The sequence below is a fragment of the Pinus tabuliformis genome, chromosome 6 (assembly GCF_031772625.1).
Source record: "Pinus tabuliformis cultivar Carrire ecotype Pingquan chromosome 6, CPIR1, whole genome shotgun sequence".
In the NCBI taxonomy this organism is placed as follows: domain Eukaryota; kingdom Viridiplantae; phylum Streptophyta; class Pinopsida; order Pinales; family Pinaceae; genus Pinus; species Pinus tabuliformis.
In genome coordinates this window covers 399,932,178-399,954,219 of record NC_142292.1, presented here as the reverse complement: position 1 = coordinate 399,954,219, position 22,042 = coordinate 399,932,178, and the positions used below count along the sequence as shown (strand labels likewise).

The 22,042-nt window shown below is 36.7% G+C and overlaps 1 protein-coding gene across 1 annotated transcript; it reads right to left on the bottom strand.

The window, feature by feature from the left end:
- Window positions 1-19,559: 19,559 nt before the first annotated feature.
- LOC149258988 (putative pectinesterase 11) lies at window positions 19,560-21,669 on the bottom strand. Its single transcript, XM_089444478.1, has 5 exons — window positions 21,359-21,669; window positions 20,588-20,759; window positions 20,304-20,522; window positions 19,795-20,033; window positions 19,560-19,713 (listed from the first exon to the last, which is right to left on the bottom strand). The coding sequence occupies exons 1-5, from the start codon at window positions 21,667-21,669 to the stop codon at window positions 19,560-19,562; spliced, it is 1,095 nt and encodes a 364-aa protein (XP_089300604.1).
- Between the last annotated feature and the right edge of the window lie 373 nt (window positions 21,670-22,042).

Here is a 22,042-nt window from a genome sequence, read left to right as displayed (position 1 = left end):
CCAACGGCTGAGATCAATGCGGATCCTTAAGCCTGTAACTTTGGTTTTTTCATGATTTTAGCGCGTTTGTGCCTCCCGATAGAGTATTTCCGCCTTCCCAAGGGCTTTCCTCATGCGATAGTTTTGATCGGTGAAGGCCTTAAGAGGATTTTGAAGGCTTTTGGGGCACTTTGTATCCATTTTTGGGCATCCTTCTGTGCGCAAACAACCCGATTGGGACTGCATTTGATCCTCAAATGTTGGATTATGTAGCAGAGCTAACAAGTCCCAATGTTTCTGGATGTAAAAGATAAAATCAACCTCATGAAATAGGTCAACAAAGACAAATTAAAGGAGGTCTTCCATAATTTTCAAAAATACAAGAGTCGTAGCTTGGATTTATGGATATTAGAATTCTTGTTAGGCTTCTTTGATCTTATAGGGGAAAACTTACTAAGCTTGGTGGAGACATCTAAAGTTTCTGGGTGTGTTTTGGCCTCCTTTAACATAACATTCATAGCCCTTATTCCAAAAGTGGACAAACCAATCACTGCTTCTAGGCCTATATCATTATGCAACTGCATCTACAAAGTGATAGAAAATCTCATATCCCATCAACTAAAACCAAATTTATCTAAAGCCATCTCAAAGGAGAAGTTTAGTTTTCTGGAGGGATGTCAGATTCATGTGTCCATATGGGTGGCCCAAGAGGGCCTACACAACATTAAAACTAGGAAGTTGAAAGTAGTGGTCCTAGAGATTAATTTGTCTAAAACTTACGATCAAGCTAATTAGCTATATCTAAGGCTCCTTGTGACTCATCTTGGGTTTTTAGTGACTTTTATATCATGGGTTATGAGTTGTATTTCCCTGGTCTCTTTTTCAATTTTGAAAAATGGCCCAACATCCCTTTTTTTAGAATGGGACCTTCATCAAGGATATCCATTATTCCCTTTGTGTTTCCTACTAGTGGTGGAAGGTATAAGAAAGATGGTGATAGAGTAAAAGAGAAGGGGAGAGTTTAAAGGAATAGTCATGGAACATAATATATAGATCTCCCATCTATTGTTTATAGATGAAATCCTCAGTAATGGATCCTGGAGATATTTGTACTAATTACTATTGAAAATGCAACAAGAAAATCCTATTTTGTTTTTGTCCTTGACTTAAATTGGGAATAAAATTGTAATTGCACATCACATGACAAATTGTATTAGTTAAATAAGTTAAATTGACTTAGTTGGATCAGCTAATTCGAGTTGAGGGTATAACTTGAGTCGTGTAGAGTGTCTCCTACTTTATAGGAGCCCTCGTTGGGCTTATTTTGAGTTGTAATTAGTAAGTTAAACTAGTTCTAACTGTTGGAGGAACCAGTGGGAGGTCTAGTAGTGTGGTATTTCCTGCAATGATCAACCAGTTAACTGATGATTCACTCATAAATAAATCATGCATGTCAGATCTGAGAGTTACCCAGTTGAGATTGGAGTTTAGGGACAATGTAATATTAGTTGTATAATCATCTGAATTATATAGGTGGTGCATGCAATCAGAGGAATGCCTATGATGGATTTCAAAATTCCTTTGAGGAATTTCCCTAATTAATAAGGGGTTAATTCCCAAGGAAATAGCACAAGGAAATAGGGACTTGGGCAAGCGAGGAATTTGTTAAGTGTTGACTTGGTCTTGTCGAGGAAGTTGTGAGATAGATAGAGATAATGCAGAGGTTGCTTGGGCTTGAGAAAAGCATTGTAATCTTCTCATATTTTCTGACTAAAGCAATATAAATATAGAAAAAAAAATATTTGTGGATTTCCCCAGGAAATCATTGTGTAATTTATTGATTGAATTCTTTCTCTTGTATGCTTCATGATTTAGTGATCATTTAATTGTTTCCATTGATGAGTAGAGTTGATTCATTTTTATTATTTTTGTAAATTACAATTAGCAGTTTAAATCTACAAGGAATTTCTACATGGTATCAGAGAAGAAATCACTCTAGAAGATAAGAATATGAGTTTGTATTTTGCAGGTGAAATCGAATTTGTAGTATCATACTTCAAAGCCAACAGGATGTCATCCTATGGATTGAGACTCGAATATCCCCTTGAGGGTAGTTCAAACTATATTGCTTGGAAGGTGTTGACAGTGTTGGACCCACCAACATTTAGGGGATCTCCCGAGTATGAAGTCCCAATTAGACCTCACACCATTTGGTGTAGGAGTCATGTCATGTATGATGTTTTGGTTGCCATTGTCTTAAGGGTTTGTCTTAGCTCTTACTTGTCAGCACATTAGAGTGGTCTCCTTTTTCTTCGAAGAGTAAGGTTTGTGTGCCTAGTGCATGCTTAGTGTTACTTGTGTCAAGGTTCTTTTACTGCGAAGGGAGAGGGTGGAAGTGAGTCTCAAGTCGAAAGGGAATAGTCCCAACTCAGTTAGAGACATACAACATAACAGGAGATGTGTAGCTTCCAGCGGAGTAGTCCACATGGATGCGGTAGTCACAAACACATAGTGAATGGATATCACCTACAAAACCTACCAGAGTAGTCCACATGAGTGCAACGGTTGTTATAACAAGTTTATGAGAATGGTTCTGTCAAGTTTCCAGCGGAATAACCCACATGGGTGAGACAGCGTTAACAACTTATACAACAGATTTTTGTAACCATATGTATTAGAACAACTGAAATAGTTCAACTGTCTTAATACGAGTTAAAGGAACATGCATTATAAGTGTCCAAAGAATAGTCTTACGAACAAATACAATACAAGTGTGGAAACTTGTTCGCATGTTATCAAGCTTCTGAATTAAGTGAAAGTTCCAAGACACATCGGTACACCATTACATCACTAACCTCAATAACAGGGCATTGGAGCCACTACTCACTCCTCAAAGAAAATACTATAGAATCTCAGGGCTATGTGGGAGGAGCCAAGGTGAAAAATTCCTTTGCATGTACAAATGAGGGGTATTTATAGCGAACGGTAAAACTGGCCCTTCTGACTGTTCGACTTCCATCTTGACTATTTTACTTACATGACTCTTCAACTATACATGATGCTTAAGATTTACATGTGGGTCTCTTGGACGTCCACGTTACATTACATTGATTACAACAGTATGGCCCACAGTAGTGATGTGGCCGAGATGAATCATGACATGAATCGACACGACAGAGCTAGTATGTTCATGTCACTGGTGGTGTCCATGTCGAGCTGTAGTGCTACTGAGTGATGGATGTTCTCTTGGTGTATCATAGCTTCTCCTATGCATGGAAAGGTGTGCAGAGTTTGATGGTCATGGTCTTCTCTTGATGTTGCACGTGCATGTCTCTCCTTCGCTTTTACTTGGCATGCTCCATGTGTTCATTTGTTCATGAGCAAGTCTCCTTGCATGCACTCCTTGTTCATCCTATTCATCATCGCGCCATGTCTCAAACATGTACATGTATCTGCAATCACTCATGATGAGACAACATCAAATCCAGAAATCTCCTATTCTACCAGAGATTATTATCCTTGATCCATGATGTCAAGACAATCATCTATGTTTTCCCAATCACCAGAAACATTTTTATATGGTGGTCCTTCTGTTCCTTTAGGGTACCAGTCACTTTCTGGTACCTTTTCAGGAGAAACTCCTCAACCAACTGAACATCAGTTATCACCTGGTAATAATGGAACTAAAACATTGAACGTAGAGCAGATTTTTATGATGTCTAGTAGTATTCGAAATCCTCAACCTCAAGGTAGTCAGTTACCGCTTGGGGGCAAGGTAGTCATTTGCCACCTGGGGGGAAAGGTAGTCAGTTACTGCCTAGGGGGCAACCTCAAGGTAGTCAGTTATCGCCTAGGGGGCAACCCCAAGGTAGTCAGTTTCCACCTGGAGGGCTACCTCAACGTTTTCAACCTTTAGGACAGTACATAACCCAAGGTCAACCTGTTGCACTAAAAATCATCACCTTGACATTCTGCAATCTATGTGAGTCCATTACCACTCATACTTTCCTCCTTTGCAAGTATCAAGCCATATTTCTTCATATCAAGCCTTGAAAATAATAGAAATCCCTCAAAAGTCTCTAAAACATTGGGTTCCGCACTTTCTCCTAGCATTACCTGCAGTCATGCACCTAATGGTCATGTCCCTTGTGCACCTGACAACAAGCAAGACAAGAAAATCTACCTTTTGGAAGAGTGTGAGGCTTGTCAAAGTAAAGGAGATATCTAGAAACAAGCAAGACAAGCAAATCTACCTTTCTGTAAACATATTGTGATTCATTAATAAAAACTACAGAGGTGTTTATACCCTACCTTAAGTCCAACGCTAGTTTGTAGCAGCCATCCTTCAACCATCTGAAAGAGTTTCCTTTTAAGAACCTGCAAACACAAACAAGAACACATCAAATAACACATGCATAGCTAATATCATAAATCATGTTCATTATGGTGATCAAGGAATCCATAAAATAAACCATAAAACACAGCTTCTTGAGAAAAATAAACTTATTTGTATTAACTTTGAAATAGAAGAACCTTACAATCTTTGGTGCCTTGATGTTGTACAAGCTCTTCCTAGGATCTGAAATAGGAATCTCCTCTACTTTGACAAGCCTTACACTCTTCCAAATGAGATCAAAGAGGTATGTAATTTCTCCTCATAAAAGCTCAATTAGGAAGACTAAGTTCTAGCAGCATTTCACCTCAAAAATATTCAGCTTTCAACCTCTCTAGTAACCAACCTGATGCTTCATTTTATAGTGCAAAGGAAGGAGGTTACGAGTCCACCTATGAAGTGATAGTGTCCTCCTTCAAAAGGATAAGCTCCTCACATTAAGGGGTTAGCTCCTTAAGGTATGGGATGCATGAACCTTAAGGGAGGGAAGTTACCACCTCAAGATTCCTTCCAGAAGGTTCTAGAAATGACTCAAAGTGAGTTTTGAAGAATATACTTGTGCCTTTTTTACTTTTACAGGGTTCCGCACCCATAACACAAAGACAAAGCATTCAGGTGCGCAAGGGACATGACCATTAGGTGCGAGACCAGAGGTAATGCTAAGAGAAAGTGCAGAACCAGAGTTTTAGAGACTTTTGAGGGCTTTCTCTTATTATCAAGGCTTGATATGAAGAACTAAGGCTTAAGACTTGCAAAGGAGGAAAGTATGAGTGGTAATGAACTCACACATATTGCAGAATATCAAGGTGATGATTTTTAGCGAAACAGATTTCCCCCTAAATTCCGAAGTCTGTAATAGATGAAGATGAAGTCTTTCATGTATGAAGAGTGAAGTACTTTATCATTTCAAGGATTATCCTGTGCACACCCCAGTCGGAACCTATAAAAACATTCAATGCATATATATATATATATATATATATATATATATATATATATATATATGTGAACATATCATCGCTGAGGTAGGCATTCCCATACTCAAATCAAACTAACTAGAAAACAGACTAAATTGTTCTGATACAGAAATGATTTTGTAATACGTCATGAGTATAGACATATGTAGACACAGTATGGGCACAACCATCTGTTTATGAATAGTCCACTGTATAATGAATAAAAAAATTCCTCGTAGCCTGGATGGTGGAAACTAGATCCAGGGTTTTGATTTCTGCTTCTTGAACTAGTACGATTCTATCCATGTGAATGAATGTGTCGAAGTCGAACATGGTAGAAACCACTTGATTACCAACCAATGATGTGAATTGTTAACATGTGTGCGAGAAACCACCAATAATGTCAATGGCTCTCAAAGTACTCAGTACAATCCACGAAATGTGAATAAATGAGTTGATTTCGAACATGTCATAGAATCCTTTGATCGAAGATCAATGATGCAACCTGTCGTCGAAGGCGAGAAACCTGTCATTAGGGCATGCAGATTCCAAGGTACTGATGATTTCTAAATCATCTTTCTAGATAATGAGCTGAAGTCGATAAAAAGTGATCTGTCATAGACAAGCCCACAACACGAAATCATAGATCAAGTTTTGAATAAATATATTTGGCAAGGACTAATTCAGGGATGGTCAAAATGGATGATAGATATTTTGCAAATGAATGGTTTATTTTAACTAACCTCCTGAACACACAATGACACTGCAGATGGTTTGGTGACAATTGACCCAAAGCTAATACCTAGAAACCGGCTGAAGAATTTCAATATGGTTTGATTAACTGTTAGGCAAAGGATTTCCTAACCCAGGTGAACAAAAAGTGTCATGTTCAAGAGTAGTTAACTGCTTTTCTAAGACACAAAGTGTAACAAACAGGTTCATTTTTCTCTCTTTTCCCCCACCATTTCTAGCAAGTAACTCTTTATTTTTGACAAGATTGAGGAGGATAACATTTGCTTGTTTATAAGCTCATCCTTCGGACGAGTCCAACTTAGTTTAAAATTCAAACCCTAAGAAGGATTGGTTCATTCCTGTTTAAAATTGAACAAGTCCTTTAGTGTTAAATTTTAACGAGTCTAGTATAGGAAAAACTCAGTGTTTTTCAATTTTAGGGAGTCAGAAGAAAAACTTAAGAAAACTCCGTGGGTGTCCTTTTTCATAAATTTGTGTCCCCCAAGCTCGAAAAAGTATAAAATAATACTTGAGAGTGTTGAAAATTGTGCAACAAGAAATGCTTGTTGAGAATTCAACAAGATGATGGAGCTTAGTGAAAAGAGTCGCCTTCACTAAGTGGGCCCGTAGGCAAATTATGGCGCAAGTTATATTTTTGGATCCCAGCAGGGATGATCATAGCAGGAGTGATCACACTATGAGTGATCACAGTGTGGGTGACCACAGTGTGGGTGACCATAGTGTGGGTGACCACAGTGTGGGTGACCACAGTGTGGGTGATCAAAGTCTATTTTTAGACTGGCTGTCAAAAATAGAAAAGTCAAATATTATTGTCTCATAATAATATTTGGACTATAAACTTGATCTTATTCTCTTGGAGCACTTCGGGATGAGCTATAGATGTGGTACATTCAGATCCCAGAGGGAAATATGTGGTTACCTATGGGATGATTAATATTTTCATGCAGGACTTTAGTTAGAACTCAAGTGAGTTGAGTTTAGTGGACTGGAGGTGCAGTTGATGGAGTTGTGTTCAGTTTAGCTTTGTTAAACTGTTTGTATTTAGTCTAACTGGAAAATAGACTAGAGATGAGTTGGGTGAATTAGTTATTAATTAATTCACAAGTTATTAACTCATAATGCAACTATAGAATACATCAGTTAACTCAGTTGCATGTCAATGCATGTTCAGTTCAACAGGGACAAGTGTTAGAGGATCAAATTGCTATCAGTTGTGATTATAGTTGTGCATGATGATTTGCACAATCAGAGGGATTGAGTATGCCAATGAATTGGCCAATACCAAGAATTGTAGCCTGTCCTCACTCCCAACACAGTGTGAGTGATTCTTTGTAGGTGAAATACGAGTTTGGTAAACCATTCTCATCAATTCTTGAGCAGGTATTGAGCTGGAGAGGCAGGCAAGCAGTGGAATAGATTTGGAGATCAGATCTGAGCTGTATTGTATGTAACACGTGGAGCTGGTACCGGATTGCTTGTGATAAGCATTGTACTTTGTAATGTTACATGATTCAATCAATATAATATACAGATAGTGTGGGGTTTTTAGCGAGATGCTTTCCCCGGGATACATACTATGTTAATGAGTTTGATTGATGCTTCTATGTGTGCCTGTGAATGTTTCTGCTTCTGTAAATTGATGATCAACGTAGAGGAGGTTATGTATTATGCATGTTCCACTTATAAGTGTATAATCAGGATAATCTCTATGAATATGTGTCATATTATTCAAAATTTATACATGGTATCAGAGCTGCTTGATTTGTAGAAGAGATTTTTACAGGATATCAAGCGAGGATTGATGATCGGATCTATTATTCAGAAAGTGTTTACATTTTATTTCTTTAGGCAGAGTCTGTAATCGGGCCAAGTAGCCTCTGGATTCATCCTTCTTTTGGAAGGTGAGATATCCGGTGAATGCCCATATAGTCAATCTCTGTACAAGAAATACTTTGTTCTCACGAATTCTAGATCGGAAGCGGTTGAGTTTTTTGAGCTGGTGGAATTTGAATTTAATTCCAAAGCAAGAGATAAAACTCAGAAACATTCAGTGTGAGAATGGAGACAGTATGCCCCAGTATCTCACGAAGTTCACCCAATGCCAGGATGAGCTAGGAAGTGTGGGGGTGACTGTCGGATGAGGATGGTGAGTCTAGCACTCCTTGACCTTCCTAAGAGTTGGCATAGCTACTAGGACTCAGTGAATGGAAGGGAGAAACTGCCAAATTGTGAACGACTATGGTTAGATTTGATGCAGGAGGAGATCAGACGGAGCACCAGAGACAGTTCTTCATCTATGCATTATGAGGAGAACTAGGCCTTAGCGAGTAAGGCGATGAAGGGGAAGGAGAAGGTTTCTCTTTTCGAATCCAGTTCTTCCAATGATGGGAAGAAGGTTGACAAGTCGAAGGTGAGATGCTTTCGTTGTCATGAGATTGGTTCATGGGTCAAGAACCTATATGCTCTTGAGGTTCAAGATGCATGCAAAACCTTGAGCAGTGAGGCAACTGATGGAGACTTGGTGGTTGAGAGGCAGCGTATATTACCTCTCAACATGCAGAGCCAGAAGAAGTCTCAGATGATTCTAGAGGAGCCACGATTGGTGCAGCAGCTTCAAGAGGCTGTGGAGGAGCCATAACAGGGGAAGCTGAGAGGAGATCGAGTAGAGACATCTACTCATCCAGAGACCTCCAGTAGGAGGAAACTTCGAGCCAGGTGGGCTAAGGGATCGCATGCAGCCATACCTCCAGGTAGGAGGTGGGGTGATGTGGATTGATCGTCCCAAGGAGGAGGGGAAAGATCCTTGAGGTACCCAACCTCTTGGATGATACCTTGCTACGGGAGCCCCAGATGTGTAGTAGCAGGAACTGACTGATTGGGTAGAGACAGATGCGGATGGAGCGGCAGAGAGAGCGACAGTGTAGGGAATCCCAGGACAGCACATAGCTAGCAGGCTACAACAATGCGAGAGGCACAAGTGTTTTGCACAGTGCTAGGTGGCACAGAGAGGTGTGCAATGGTGCGAGATGCATGGAGATGTTGCAGTAGCGTAGATGTCAGAGAGCGAGCACTTGTTAGCAGCAGGTAGATCTTCAGCATCAGAGGGTGTTTCTAGCCCAACATGGAGGTCAGTTGGGAGGTGCAGTGCAGATGCAATGCTGGGAGATAGAACCAGTAGCAGCACGGATGCAGTCAGAGATCAAAGCGATAGAGGCTAGAGCAGTCAGATACTGAAGAGCACAGAGATGCAGAGTTTCAGTCGACAGAGGCAATAGCAGTCAGAGACTTTGATGACAGAGCAAGTGGACCAGCCAGATGTGTTGCATGCAGAACATTCCAGAGTTTCAGGATCGGGTTTGAGAGGAAGCCTTTCTTGTTGAGAGGGAGTGTTGAAAAGTGTGAAACAAGAAATGCTTGTTGAGAATGCAACACGATGATGGAGCTTAGTGAAAAGAGTCGCCTTCACTAAGTGGGCCCGCAGGAAAATTATGGCACAAGTTCTATTTTTGGATCCCAACAGGGATGATCATATCAGGAGTGATCACAGTATGAGTGATCACAGTGTGGGTGACCATAGTGTGGGTGACCACAGTGTTGGTGACCACAGTGTGGGTGACCACAGTGTGGGTGATCACAGTATGAGTGATCAAAGTCTATTTTTAGACTGGCTGTCAAAAATAGAAAATTCAAATATTATTGTCTCATAAGAATATTTGGACTATAAACTTGATCTTATTCTCTTGGAGCACTTCAGGATGAGCTACGGATGTGGTACATGCAGATCCCAGAGGGAAATACGTGGTTACCTATGGGATGACTAATATTTTCATGCAGGACTTTAGTTAGAACTCAAGTGAGTTGAGTTTAGTGGACTGGAGGTGCAGTTCATGGAGTTGTGTTCAGTTTAGCTTTGTTAAACTGGTTGTATTTAGTCTAACTGGCAAATAGACTAGAGATGAGTTGGGTGAATTAGTTATTAATTAATTCACAAGTTATTAACTCACAATGCAACTATAGAATACATCAGTTAACTCAGTTGCATGTCAGTGCATGTTCAGTTCAGCAGGGACAAGTGTTAGAGGATCAGATTGCTATCAGTTGTGACTATAGCTGTGCATGATGATTTGCACAATTAGAGGGATTGAGTATGCCAATGAATTGGTCAATACCAAGAATTGTAGCCTATGCTCACGTCCAACATAGTGTGAGTGTTTCTTTGTAGGTGAAATACGAGTTTGGTAAACCATTCTCATCAATTCTTGAGCAGGTATTGAGCTAGAGAGGCAGGCAAGCAGTGGAATAGATTTGGAGATCAGATCTGAGCTGTATTGTGTGTAACAGGTGGAGCTGGTACTGGATTTCTTATGATAAGCATTGTACTTTGTAATGTTACATGAGTCAATCAATATAATATATAGATAGTGTGGGGTTTTTAGCGAGATTTTTTCCTCGGGATACATACTATGTTAATGAGTTTGATTGATGCTTCTATGTGTGCCTTTGAATGTTTCTGCTTCTATAAATTGATGATAAACGTAGAGGAGGTTATGTATTATGCATGTTCCACTTATAAGTGTATAATGAGGATAATCTCTGTGAATATGTGTCATATTATTCAAAATTTCTACAGAGAGAACCGCTTGACCATTACGATCAAGGAGTACTTTTCATAATTAGTGGCCCTGATCCGAAAAAGTAAAAAAGTGATCGAAGACACGTCGTTTCATAACCAGTATCAAACTCGAAATGTCAAAAGTCTAGCGATCTTTCCATGTTTATATAGTCATAAAAGAGCTTTAAGTGGACCACCTTTTTATTCTGTTTAACGAGTTAAAAGGGAAAAACTTGGCAATCTTTTAATATTTTACAAGTCAGAAAATAGCTTAAAGAGGACTCGTCCTAGAGGAACGAGTGGCATAAAGCGTTGCAAATAGTTTTGGCAATGGTGGAATTGCTCAAAACAAGTAATGGTTAAGAGGCTGGTTAATAAAACCACTCATTGCTGCAGTCCCTTAAGAAAGGAAAACAACCAAGTGAAAGCATATGATCATGCAAAAACATGGTGGCGATGGAATGAAAACAACCAAGTCTCATCTAACAGAATTTAGCAGATAAAGATGGCAATCACGAGATGTAAAACAGGTATGGGTTCATTTTTACTCAAGGTTGAAGCATAAATAACTTTGCTTGGATTCGGTTTCATGTTTACACAAGCCTGAAACGAAAAACTACGCTTGTTATAAGTTTGCATGCCCCCAGCATAATGACACAAATTGAGGTACATACCCCGCAAGCTTCATTGCATTCAATGAGGTGGATGGAATGAAGGTTCACTTTCGAGATCTTGGAAAGACTCGACTTGGAATTTACAAGATCTTAATCAAAGACTCGATTTGGAAAGGGAGATGTTTCATTTTTTAATGAGGTTGACACAGTAACAGAACTATGCTCATGACCCTTGTTTCATTTTTTAAATGAGCTTGACACAAGACAAGGAACTATGCTCCTGACCCTTGATTCATTTTTTAATCAGCTCAACACAAGACAAGGAACTATGCTCAAGACTCCTTGTTTCATTTTTTAACGAGCTTGACACAAGACAAGGAACTATTCTCCAAACACCCATTTTCATTTTTTAACGACATTGATACAGGAAGAAACTATTTGTTCGGCCGTAAATACGACCACTTTTTAAAAACTTATTTTATCCATTGCTACCATTATTCATCACGTCATTTATCATAATTTATCATATAATTCTATTTTACAATGATTTATGCTCTTATGTAAAAATATTATTTCTTCTCCTTTATTTCTAATAAATTGATGATTATGCATGATTCTATCAATGATAGTTTTAATACATTGGTTGTAACACTATTCACCATTTTTAGCCTCCAATACAATTTCCAGATTGAAGATCTGATCATTAAATATTCCAACTCAGAAATTCATTGGAATAAGAAGTGACAGTTTTGCGGTTGCGATTCTGGGCAAATGAAGAAGAATCTAGAAAATCTGGAACATGGGTTTTGTCCAGAATGGACCAAATTAACACTAATGAAGAAAGGTTTGCCCAAATTCAGCTTGTATTGAGAGAAACACAGGGTTCTTTGAGCATGATTTTCTCAGATTTACTATGTGGCAATTTCCCAAATCTCAGCTGCAAAGCCAAATTCGCCTTGCTATTGTTGAAAGATAAATGGAAATATATTTTCTTGTTGATCAATTGGTTATAAAAAATCCAATTTTGTAATAGAAATCATGTTGTAATTATCTCTGTTGTAATTGTTCTCTGATCTCTCTCTATTTAAATGAAAACATAGATCAGAGACAGGGATGGAAAAATGATAGAGAATTGAGGATTCAGAATTGGAAATTCAAGAATGATGATGGGATAGGATAGAATAGGAGGAAAAGGAGATTGTTGCATTACCATTGTAATTCTCAAAGCTTCAGCTGCTATAATGATTTCACAGTTTGATGATGAATAAATAAAAGGGTTGCCATTCATTCTTCTCGTCTGAAGTAGCCTAGCAGCATCCGCTGGCAGCTAAGGGCCCAGCCTCCGGTGGAGTATGTTGCTGCTATATTATATCTTTCCAATTTCTGCCATGTGATGGTTTGATTTAATTCCTCTTTCTTTGAATCGTATTGCCTTACAGTTCATGTTTTTGCAGCGAGTTGCTATAATATTTTATGAAATTGTTTTATTGCACAAGTTGAGATTGAATCGCGTGGCTGTTCTTTTCCAGCATAACAGAGATTATTATCCTTTTCTACTTATATTGTTTTCTTGTTCATTTCAATTGTTAGGCTTCGCTGTTCATTTTATACTTTGATATTCATTATAGATTGTTGGTTATTCCATTCCTTTAATTACAGTTTGCTGTCCATTTACTTTTCTTTTCATTTATGTTGGTTAATTGAAAGAGTTTTCTTTTAAATAGTTTTCCTAATTTACTTTCAATAGCAACTTTAGTTCAATTTATATTTCCTTTTGATTGTTTTAAGCAGGGTTGTCAGCTGTAAACAACATTGGTTACTGCTTCCTCATTCTCAGATTGATTGTCTTGTTCTAGTTGATTTCAATTGTATCAATCTCTAGAGGAATGAGTTATTGCTACTGTATCCTTGATTGATGTTTTCTGAGTGAATAGTTGGATTTCAGAGCATTTGAGTTTATGTTGTTGTAGTTAGATTTCTTTCCAAACATCCATTTACTTCTAAGCACTATACTGCAAAACATTACTCTTGAATAAATAGCCGCCTCAGACTGAGTACACTCTTGAAATAAAAAGTTGTCCCTGGGTTGACAATTAATGTGAAGATAATTAGGAGTTAAAAACACATTTTTATCGCGCAACATTTTGGCGTCGTTGCCGGGGAGAGTGTAGCCATTTTTAAAGAGTAGTGTGCATCTGATGAGTGCCTATTAGGAAAGATATGGGTATTAAAAATGGAATATAAGAACCTTTGTACGGAGCATGTAGAAGCCCTTCTCCCCCGCCCGCTTTCCAACAGATCTGCTAAAGAACTTAGGGTAGAAATAGATGTTTGAATTTGTGTGTGGATGACTAGGGAAAAAATATAAATTTTGAAAAATGAATCACATGATTTCACTCAAGTGGTGATGTAAGCACCACCCATTTCACTAACTAATTGACATGAACATTTGAAGAAGGAGCTTCGAAGAAAGACATGAAGAACATCTTCTGTTATGGTAAGAAATGGCTCACATTTCTACTTTCGAATTTCTTTCTCAACTAATTCCACACTCTCACCACAATAAACCAGTACAACATGCTTACAATGTTGAACTACAAAATTTACCCACCCTTCCCACCCATTCTATCTCACATGCGCCATTAGAAAAAATTTACGATGAGATTCAAAATGTTTCAAATTCAAAAATTGTAGAAGTTATGGAAGAAAATGAGGTTTCTTTTAGTTTGCATCAACAAGCCATTTTAAAAGCTCAAGAACTTCATGATATGATGGATATGGGAAATAAACAAAATAAAGGATATATTGAAGATTGGTTTCACTCCATCATTTGGTTACAACATCACTCCATACTTCAACAATTTTTTATACTATTTTTTCAAGGGAAGTTGGCTTCTCATAACCTAATTTTTATCAACATGCATTTTTCAAATTTGGGTATATGCATACATGAGGCCTTATTTCTAAAATGGTTCCACTGGAAATACTCTTCTACATAAACATATTCGGTTCTCAAAGAAGAGTAGGATAGTGGAGAAAATAAATTAAATAAAGAAATAAAACAAACAGATTTTTTTTTGTTACAACACACTATCAAAATCAACATTGGTGATAAATGTTTCATTTCATTTGTGTATGTAGATGATTTGTAACAAAAATAATAGTTCTACAAACACTCATATTCATTTTTATCACCAATTTGAAAAATTGCTTGAATATCATTTTTTTTGCTTGCGGGCTTAATGAAATTTTTAGAAAAAAAGTCGGGACAATCATGTTTTGAGGGACCAAAAGTAAATATTTTTAAAACTTGTTTCTAAAATAAGTAGACCTTGATGTCTACTTTCCAACCCAATTTGAATCACTCAATTTGGATTTGAAACGAAAACGTTAGAACCAAAACATTGACGGGGTGTCTAGCGGGCAGCTCAGGAACAGAGTTGGGACAGTCAGTTTTTAGAGATCAAGATGTTTGAATTTTTAAAACCTGTTACTGTGGTAGATTCCCCTATGAATCCGGTTTACAAGGAAATTGGAATCACGCATTTTCAATATCATATGGGGAAGTTATGATCAAAATACTGACTGTCTATCATAAATCAGCACCCTTAAAACTATGTCTTTCCGGCTGTTCCTTACAGTATTTTACCTATCAATTCTTCTTGTCTTAAAAACCCGTTTCTATTGAAAATAAATAAATGAATCTACTTTCATTCCCAATTTGAATAATTCGAATCTGACATCAAACGATAAATTTATGCTTGAAATATCAACTATTGGTCTAAGCTGGGTAATCGAAAATGACTTTGTTATGCAGGTTGTTCTAACTAAAATTGACATATCATATCATTGAATTTTTAAAACCTGTTGCTATTGGAGATAAACCTTTGAATTAGCTCTTATGGCTTTGGAATCACTCAATTTGGATGAAAGACAAAGAAGAGTGATCAAAACACTGCAGGTTAGCATGATTGGCCACTGCTCTCCCGCAAGTGACAAATAAATCTTACTTTGTTATTTTATCCGTGGATTTATTCTACAGAGTAACTACTTGTTAGTTTTTTTTCATAATTCTTGGATTAGGGGATCCTGCGCACCTCTCTTTCTCCATGATTTAATGTTTTATTGCAGTTAGATACTCGTTTTTTGAAGGTCCTATGAGAAAAAGAAGGTCAATTTATGGACAAGTGATTCTTGAAAGAAATTTTAATAAAACAAGGGAATTTCATCCAACTCATTACCCAATGGATTCATAATAGAAGAAATGAAAAATTGATTTCCATTTGAAGATTCATGTCATGTCTTTGCTGCCAAAACATTTTTCGAAGAGATCATTTTTTAACATAACATCATAGTTGTTGTAACTTAACTTATTTATTTACATACTGTTTTTAAATAAAATGTTGTTTCTTTTCTTATCTCTCTCATATTTTGTGTTTCAGGTGTTTCTTTATTCAAACTGGAACCCATCCTCAGCATCAATATAGTGAACAGCTAATTCATTCTTTGCATGCTGGCATTTTATGCTTGTGCATTTTGTTGTTCCTTTTCTGAAGGGACATCATTTTTGTGCACTTTTGTTGTTTTTGATGTTCCTTTTCCAAAGGGACAACATTTTCATTTTGTTTTTCCTTTTTCAAAAGAACAACACCTTTTGTGTCAGTTGTTCCTTTTCCACGGTTCATTTTTCTATTCCTTTTCCATGGTTCATTTTGCTCGAGCCAATGGTCCACAGCACGCGCGATGTTATCTTCTAATGCTTCTAATATGTGCACTAATTTCGAAGTCCACACAATTGGTTTGTCGAGCCTACACCTTCCCTGGCTGTCTGCTACCTTCGTGATCCACTCATACAACTCAGAGGGAAAGGATGAAAAGAAAGATTCAAGGATTTTCATATATAAGTAGCACTCCAACCACTGTTTCTTTGATAGTCACAGATTCCTGTTTTCTTGTGCCGCAAACTTGTGAATCTTTTTGCCTAACCACCCTTCAATTTATTTCTTCATGGATTCTAGTGACACGACACCAGACATCCCTTATGCAAATTGCGGTCCTGGCAACAGAACCATTTGTTGGCTTGTTGGGGCTTGACCTAAGTTCATAGGTGATTTAACCAAACAAATACCAGTACTACTAGCCCTTTAGGCAATAGTCCGTAGAGTGCGGACTGAGGTCTCACCCTAAGTATTATGGGAAGTTGCTAGAACCAAGTTTTTGGACCCTGGAGATGTCTGATGGTTTCAAGTGGTCTGCGGTTCAACCCTGCGTGCACAGCGCTATGCGCACTTTACCCGTACCTCAGAGCCTGAGATGTTGCCTTCGCACAACCCTACTTGGGGAACAAACAATGTCATTTACCAAGTCCTTACTTGATATTAGTTGATTAACTTAACTTATTTGTATGCTTTTAGTTATACTTAATAATATTCTCAATTCATATAAGTGCACACAATAAATAAACAGTATAATTGCCAATGATATCAAACATGTAATAACAAAAACGGATACATGGAATTGAGATAAAATGCTCTTTATTATTTTCTTCCTTCTGTTACAGACTCAACTCTACCCTGTGCACTCAGCTATAGGGTTCTGCACACTCAGTTGCAGACTCTACTATGCATCTGCGCACTCAGCTGTAGAGCCTCCTCCTACTACTATGACCCAGGATACTTAGACTCTTACTCTATGCTCCCTATCTTATTCTATCCATCTGTTTCCATCGATCCATCAGTTACTTTACAGCTTAGAGGCTCAATCTATTTATACAATCCCATGGCCTGCAGACCATGGGTAGGCCAACACTACATTCAAAAATTAGGGCAGACAACACTATGACTCTAACATACAATGCGCGCTTTGTGCCCACAATTCACAGAGTCTTTACAACAATATTACTCAAAATTTGGGCTTTGAGCCCTAAAACATGTCATGGGGGGATTCCATGCCCAACATCTAGAGAAACATTCTGTGAGGGGGATGCAACAAGCTATCATGCATAGGCTGGAAATTTGCTAGAAAACCACTGAAGCTTATGTACTTGAGAGTGCAAGACATGCTACCGAGGATGGTTGATAGGGAGGCTCCAAAACGAAGCTAACGAAAAATTTTGGAGGGTGGTTGTAGCCGTTGCAACATGGTAAAAAATGGATCTAATTGAAAGAGACAAATGATCACAATAATTTTAGTGAAATCCAAGAGAATGATTATATTTAGAAGATAAAAAGCGTGCTTGAAAAGATGTTATGTTATGATTTTTAAATTTCTACAGAAAATAAGGATGAAATATTTTCTTAAAGTTGAGAAACCTTAATGAATCTTACTAGTCCCCAAATTGGAAATTATAAAATGTTTGTTGATATACGTGTAAAAACATGCAAATCTCTAATAGTTTTATATATAGTCTTTATACAATTTTGGCAACTTTTAAGGTAAAATAATTTTATACTATAGAATTTGTGTGAATCAATTTTAGAAAAAAAATGGAAATTTGTGAATCATTTTTTGGAAAAACCATGGAAAATTAGCCCCCTTGCGAACATTAGCCCCTAGAATTTTCCAGGTTTGGTAGCACATTCATTTTCAAGGAAGGAAGAAATATAGGGTTTACTATGTGGCATTTCTATTCTGCAATGTGACAAGGTGGAAGAAGTAAGGAAATTCAAAAATTACAAGAAGATGCAAGTGAATTAGATAATTTTTTGTGGAATAATAATGCATTGTGGTATCAATAATGTCTATATTTACCTAAGAATTCCCAACTCAAGCAAAAGGTCCTTTTAGAAGATTTGGTATTCTTGAAAACTTATTACAGGATCAAGAATGCTTTTTTTTGTGTGAAATATTTAAAAATAATGGTCTAATACCATAATAAAGAATAGAAAATCAAGATCTTAGGTCTCCTATAACCATTAGCTATACCATGTTAACATTGGGAAGAATTTAAATGGATATAATTATAGTCTTACTCAAAGAATATCATTATTCTAGTTGTGTATTGACATGGAATATGTGACATGGAAACTTAAATTAGTCATATAAAAACATCCACAATTAGTAAGTACTAAGGACAACACTTGTTTGAAGGGGAATGACATGTTAAGCATAGAAAACCCCTTATTAGGCATAGGTATTTTGTTATAACATTTATGTTGTTATATTATTAGGTTAGTCATAACCATTCATCCCACCATTTCATCATAATTGAACCCCTTGTCTATTAGAGGTATACCAAGGATTCCTAAACTTAGAATTGTCATGTCTTTTCTTTTGTATTGAATTCATTGTAAAATGAGATTGTCCCCTTAAAACCAATTATATTCATTGATTTTTTTTATCATTTTTAAGATGGTTAATCATAAATTTTAATATTAATAAACAACTAACTTAACACAATATCAAAAACATTTATATGTTCTATAATAACTTATCCCTCATTCATTCTTAAAAGATATAATTTATTCTTAAAAGATATAACTTCTTCTTTAATAAAACAATATTTTTGTCCTAAACTTAAATTAATACAACATCCCTAATTTATCCCATAATTATTTGCTTATAGCTTCTCCCAAAATTCTAGTAAAAATAAATTTGAAATAAAACCAAATTGTAATTTCTTTTCCTTCTTATATTCCAAATTCATAGAGTCTTCCATAAAAAAATAACCTATATCAATGACCAGTTATTCTCAATTTATAAGAATGTCTTCTATCTCGATTTTTTCACAATTCAAAATTTTCAAAATATATATATATTTTTTATAATTTTTTTATTATATATTTTTACTTAAATATATAAACTAGCGACTAAATAATAATGTAGTAATTTAATTTATATAACTAAAATATCCCTATTTCAAAAAACCAATGTGAAGATAATCAAATTATTATATAAAATGCTTTATTTTTCTTATATTTAGTTATTGTCTTAAATATTCATTACTTTCTAACAAATAAATTTAATTTATTCGAATCATTGAATTTTATTTTTCGAATCATTAATTTAGTACGTTGATAAAGATCAAGACAGATTCTGTCGCAACTAATTTATCGACACAGATTCTGTAGCAACTAAATGTCTGACCAGGACATCATCATGGAATTGAAAAGGGGATTCCGTACCAAGCAAATATGTTGCATTATCAGAATGCGTTGCCATTTCACAGTAATGAAAATCACACAGAATGGACTCATGGCAATCTTCCCCTGCTAGTGCCTTCCAAAATCCATTACACAAATATCAAATTCTTATTACTCTTTGATCCACTCATTCCCATCAATGTAGCTGATGGTCAGATACTTTCCAATTTGGTTCGGATCACTGATTTGATGTGACCATCGAACTCTCTCGTCTGCCCTAGCTGCTCCAGGCCCGCTGGATAGATACTCGGCATAATACACAGTCCTGCACAAATAGAATATCATAATATTAGAACAGGATATGAGAGTTGGGTGGTTAGAGGATAATAGCCTAACAGTCTCTTACTTTTCTCTAGCGGGGTCGCTCCAGTTATACCATCCTCCTGGTACAATAATGTCTTCCATGTAAGTGTCAGCAAACACAACCGTGGAGTAAGGTCCCCATGCCCTCCCCAGATATACCCAGCCCTTTCCTGTCAAATTGCATTGCATAAATACAAAGCCCGTGTCATCAGAAAGAGAAGATCTCCTCTGAGCCGTAAAAGCGCCTTGACCATTTACTGTGATGCCATGTAGTGCACAGTTCTGCAATCAGCAAATTCAAAATTATATTTTCTGTATTCAGGATTTCGTGACCTATAACGAAGAAATCGTAAAAATTATATTAGAGAAATTTTTTATCAACTCGTTTTTAATCAATAAGTATGGTTTATTATCTGGTCCTGATAATGAACCCTGTTAAAAATGCTTTGGCCACAAATTTTCTTCCATGATTTCAAAATTATTCTTCGTAAACTCCGATTTCTGAAACAAAAAATATATCCACGCACTATTTATTATTTGTATTGGTTATACCTGATAGATTGATTTTCCATTGCCGCATATCATATCGCTGGCACCTTCAATGTAACAGTTTCGAAAATAATGCCTTCCCTGGTCATCTAACAACGTGTCCTGATACGCCAGAACTCTGCAGTCGTAAAATGCAGAACGATCTCCCGAAACCTTCAACGCCACATTTTGATCCCCCTCCACACGTTGGCCGGGACCAAATGAATTCTGCACATTTCTACTCTTTAAATCAAAGCATCTCATCTCACGTTATACTATTATAATAACAACCAATTCAAAAGCCTTACCTCGATTGTGATATCTCTGGCTATGAAATCTGAAGCAAAAACAGTCACTGTTGCAGAGAAAAATGTCCCATTTGCAGATCTGGCGGTATCATTCCAACTGATTATGGTGCTCTTTGCGTCCGACCCACTCAGAGTTATGAATGGCTTCCGTTTAGGAATAGTCACTTTCTCCCTAGGTGGCACATAAAATTAGCAACCAAGAGTTCATTTTCATTATTATATTTCGCAACTAAAAATTCTAGTGGCTTATTCCGTGAACTTAATCAATATAGACTAAACCTATTATTTAAGTAAATCTAAGGTGAGAGAGTTAAAGGCCGGCCTTTAATTCTCAGTCGACCCTTACTTGATCTTCTAGCTATTCTCTTATGAAACTCACCACCAAATAAATTAGGGTTATATAATTACTGACCTATATAGACTCACCACCAAATAAATTAGTGTTAAATAGTTACTGATCTATATATGCTCCGTTTGACATCAATCACGATGACCCTTACTTGATCTTCTAGCTATTCTCTCTTATGAAACTCACCACCAAATAAATTAGGGTTATATAATTACTGACCTATATAGACTCACCACCAAATAAATTAGTGTTAAATAGTTACTGACCTATATATGCCCGATTTGACATCAATCACGACGACCCTTACTTGATCTTCTAGCTATTCTCTCTTATGAAACTCACCACCAAATAAATTAGGGTTATATAATTACTGACCCATATAGACTCACCACCAAATAAATTAGTGTTAAATAGTTACTGACCTATATATGCCCGGTTTGACATCAATCACGACAGGCCTCGTGTTATTCACTGGAACTGCATTGATCGCTTCCTGGACGGTAGTGAAATCACCTTGACCTTTCACCGTGGCCACAGTCAACACCAGAGTTTTGTCAGAGCTCGCAGCAATACCCTTCGGATTTCGGAACGAACTGCCCTTCAATTCTATGGAAGCTTTCTCGCCATTACTGTTAAATACTGGATGGCGTTCAGATATGGTCCCATTGCAGTAGGTGCGCTGCATAAACGTGTGCAGCGATGCAAATAATAAACAGATAACGAATCCTGCCATCGATGAGATTTGCAAGAAAAAGTTAGATCACCAAATCGAAGGATTCTGAAATGTTCTGTAGTGGAAAAATATTAAGACAGTAGTCTCTCAATGGTCTCCATGCATTGTAACCTCACACCATTGATGTAAATATATATTTGGGTTTTTTTTTTAAACCAGAATTTGGTATAAATTTCGGTGAGATTAGTTATTTAAATTTTACTTGTGAATGGATTGTTTTATCTAACTTGGTGAGATAATTTTATATAAGATTTGTTATTTTAATTATATTTGAAATTGTCAATATAAATTTTATTAAAAAAATTAATATAAATTTAATGATAATTTTAAACATTTAACTATTCAAATTGACAATTTCAATAATTTATAACTA

Coding starts and splice junctions, on each gene's coding strand:
- LOC149258988 (XM_089444478.1), bottom strand. CDS start 21,669: ATGGCAGGATTCGTTATCTGTTTATTATTTGCATCGCTGCACACGTTT. Junction 20,760..21,358: donor GTCAAACCGGGCATATATAG/GTCAGTAACTAT, acceptor TGTGCCACCTAG/GGAGAAAGTGACTATTCCTA. Junction 20,523..20,587: donor CCAGAGATATCACAATCGAG/GTAAGGCTTTTG, acceptor TTTGATTTAAAG/AGTAGAAATGTGCAGAATTC.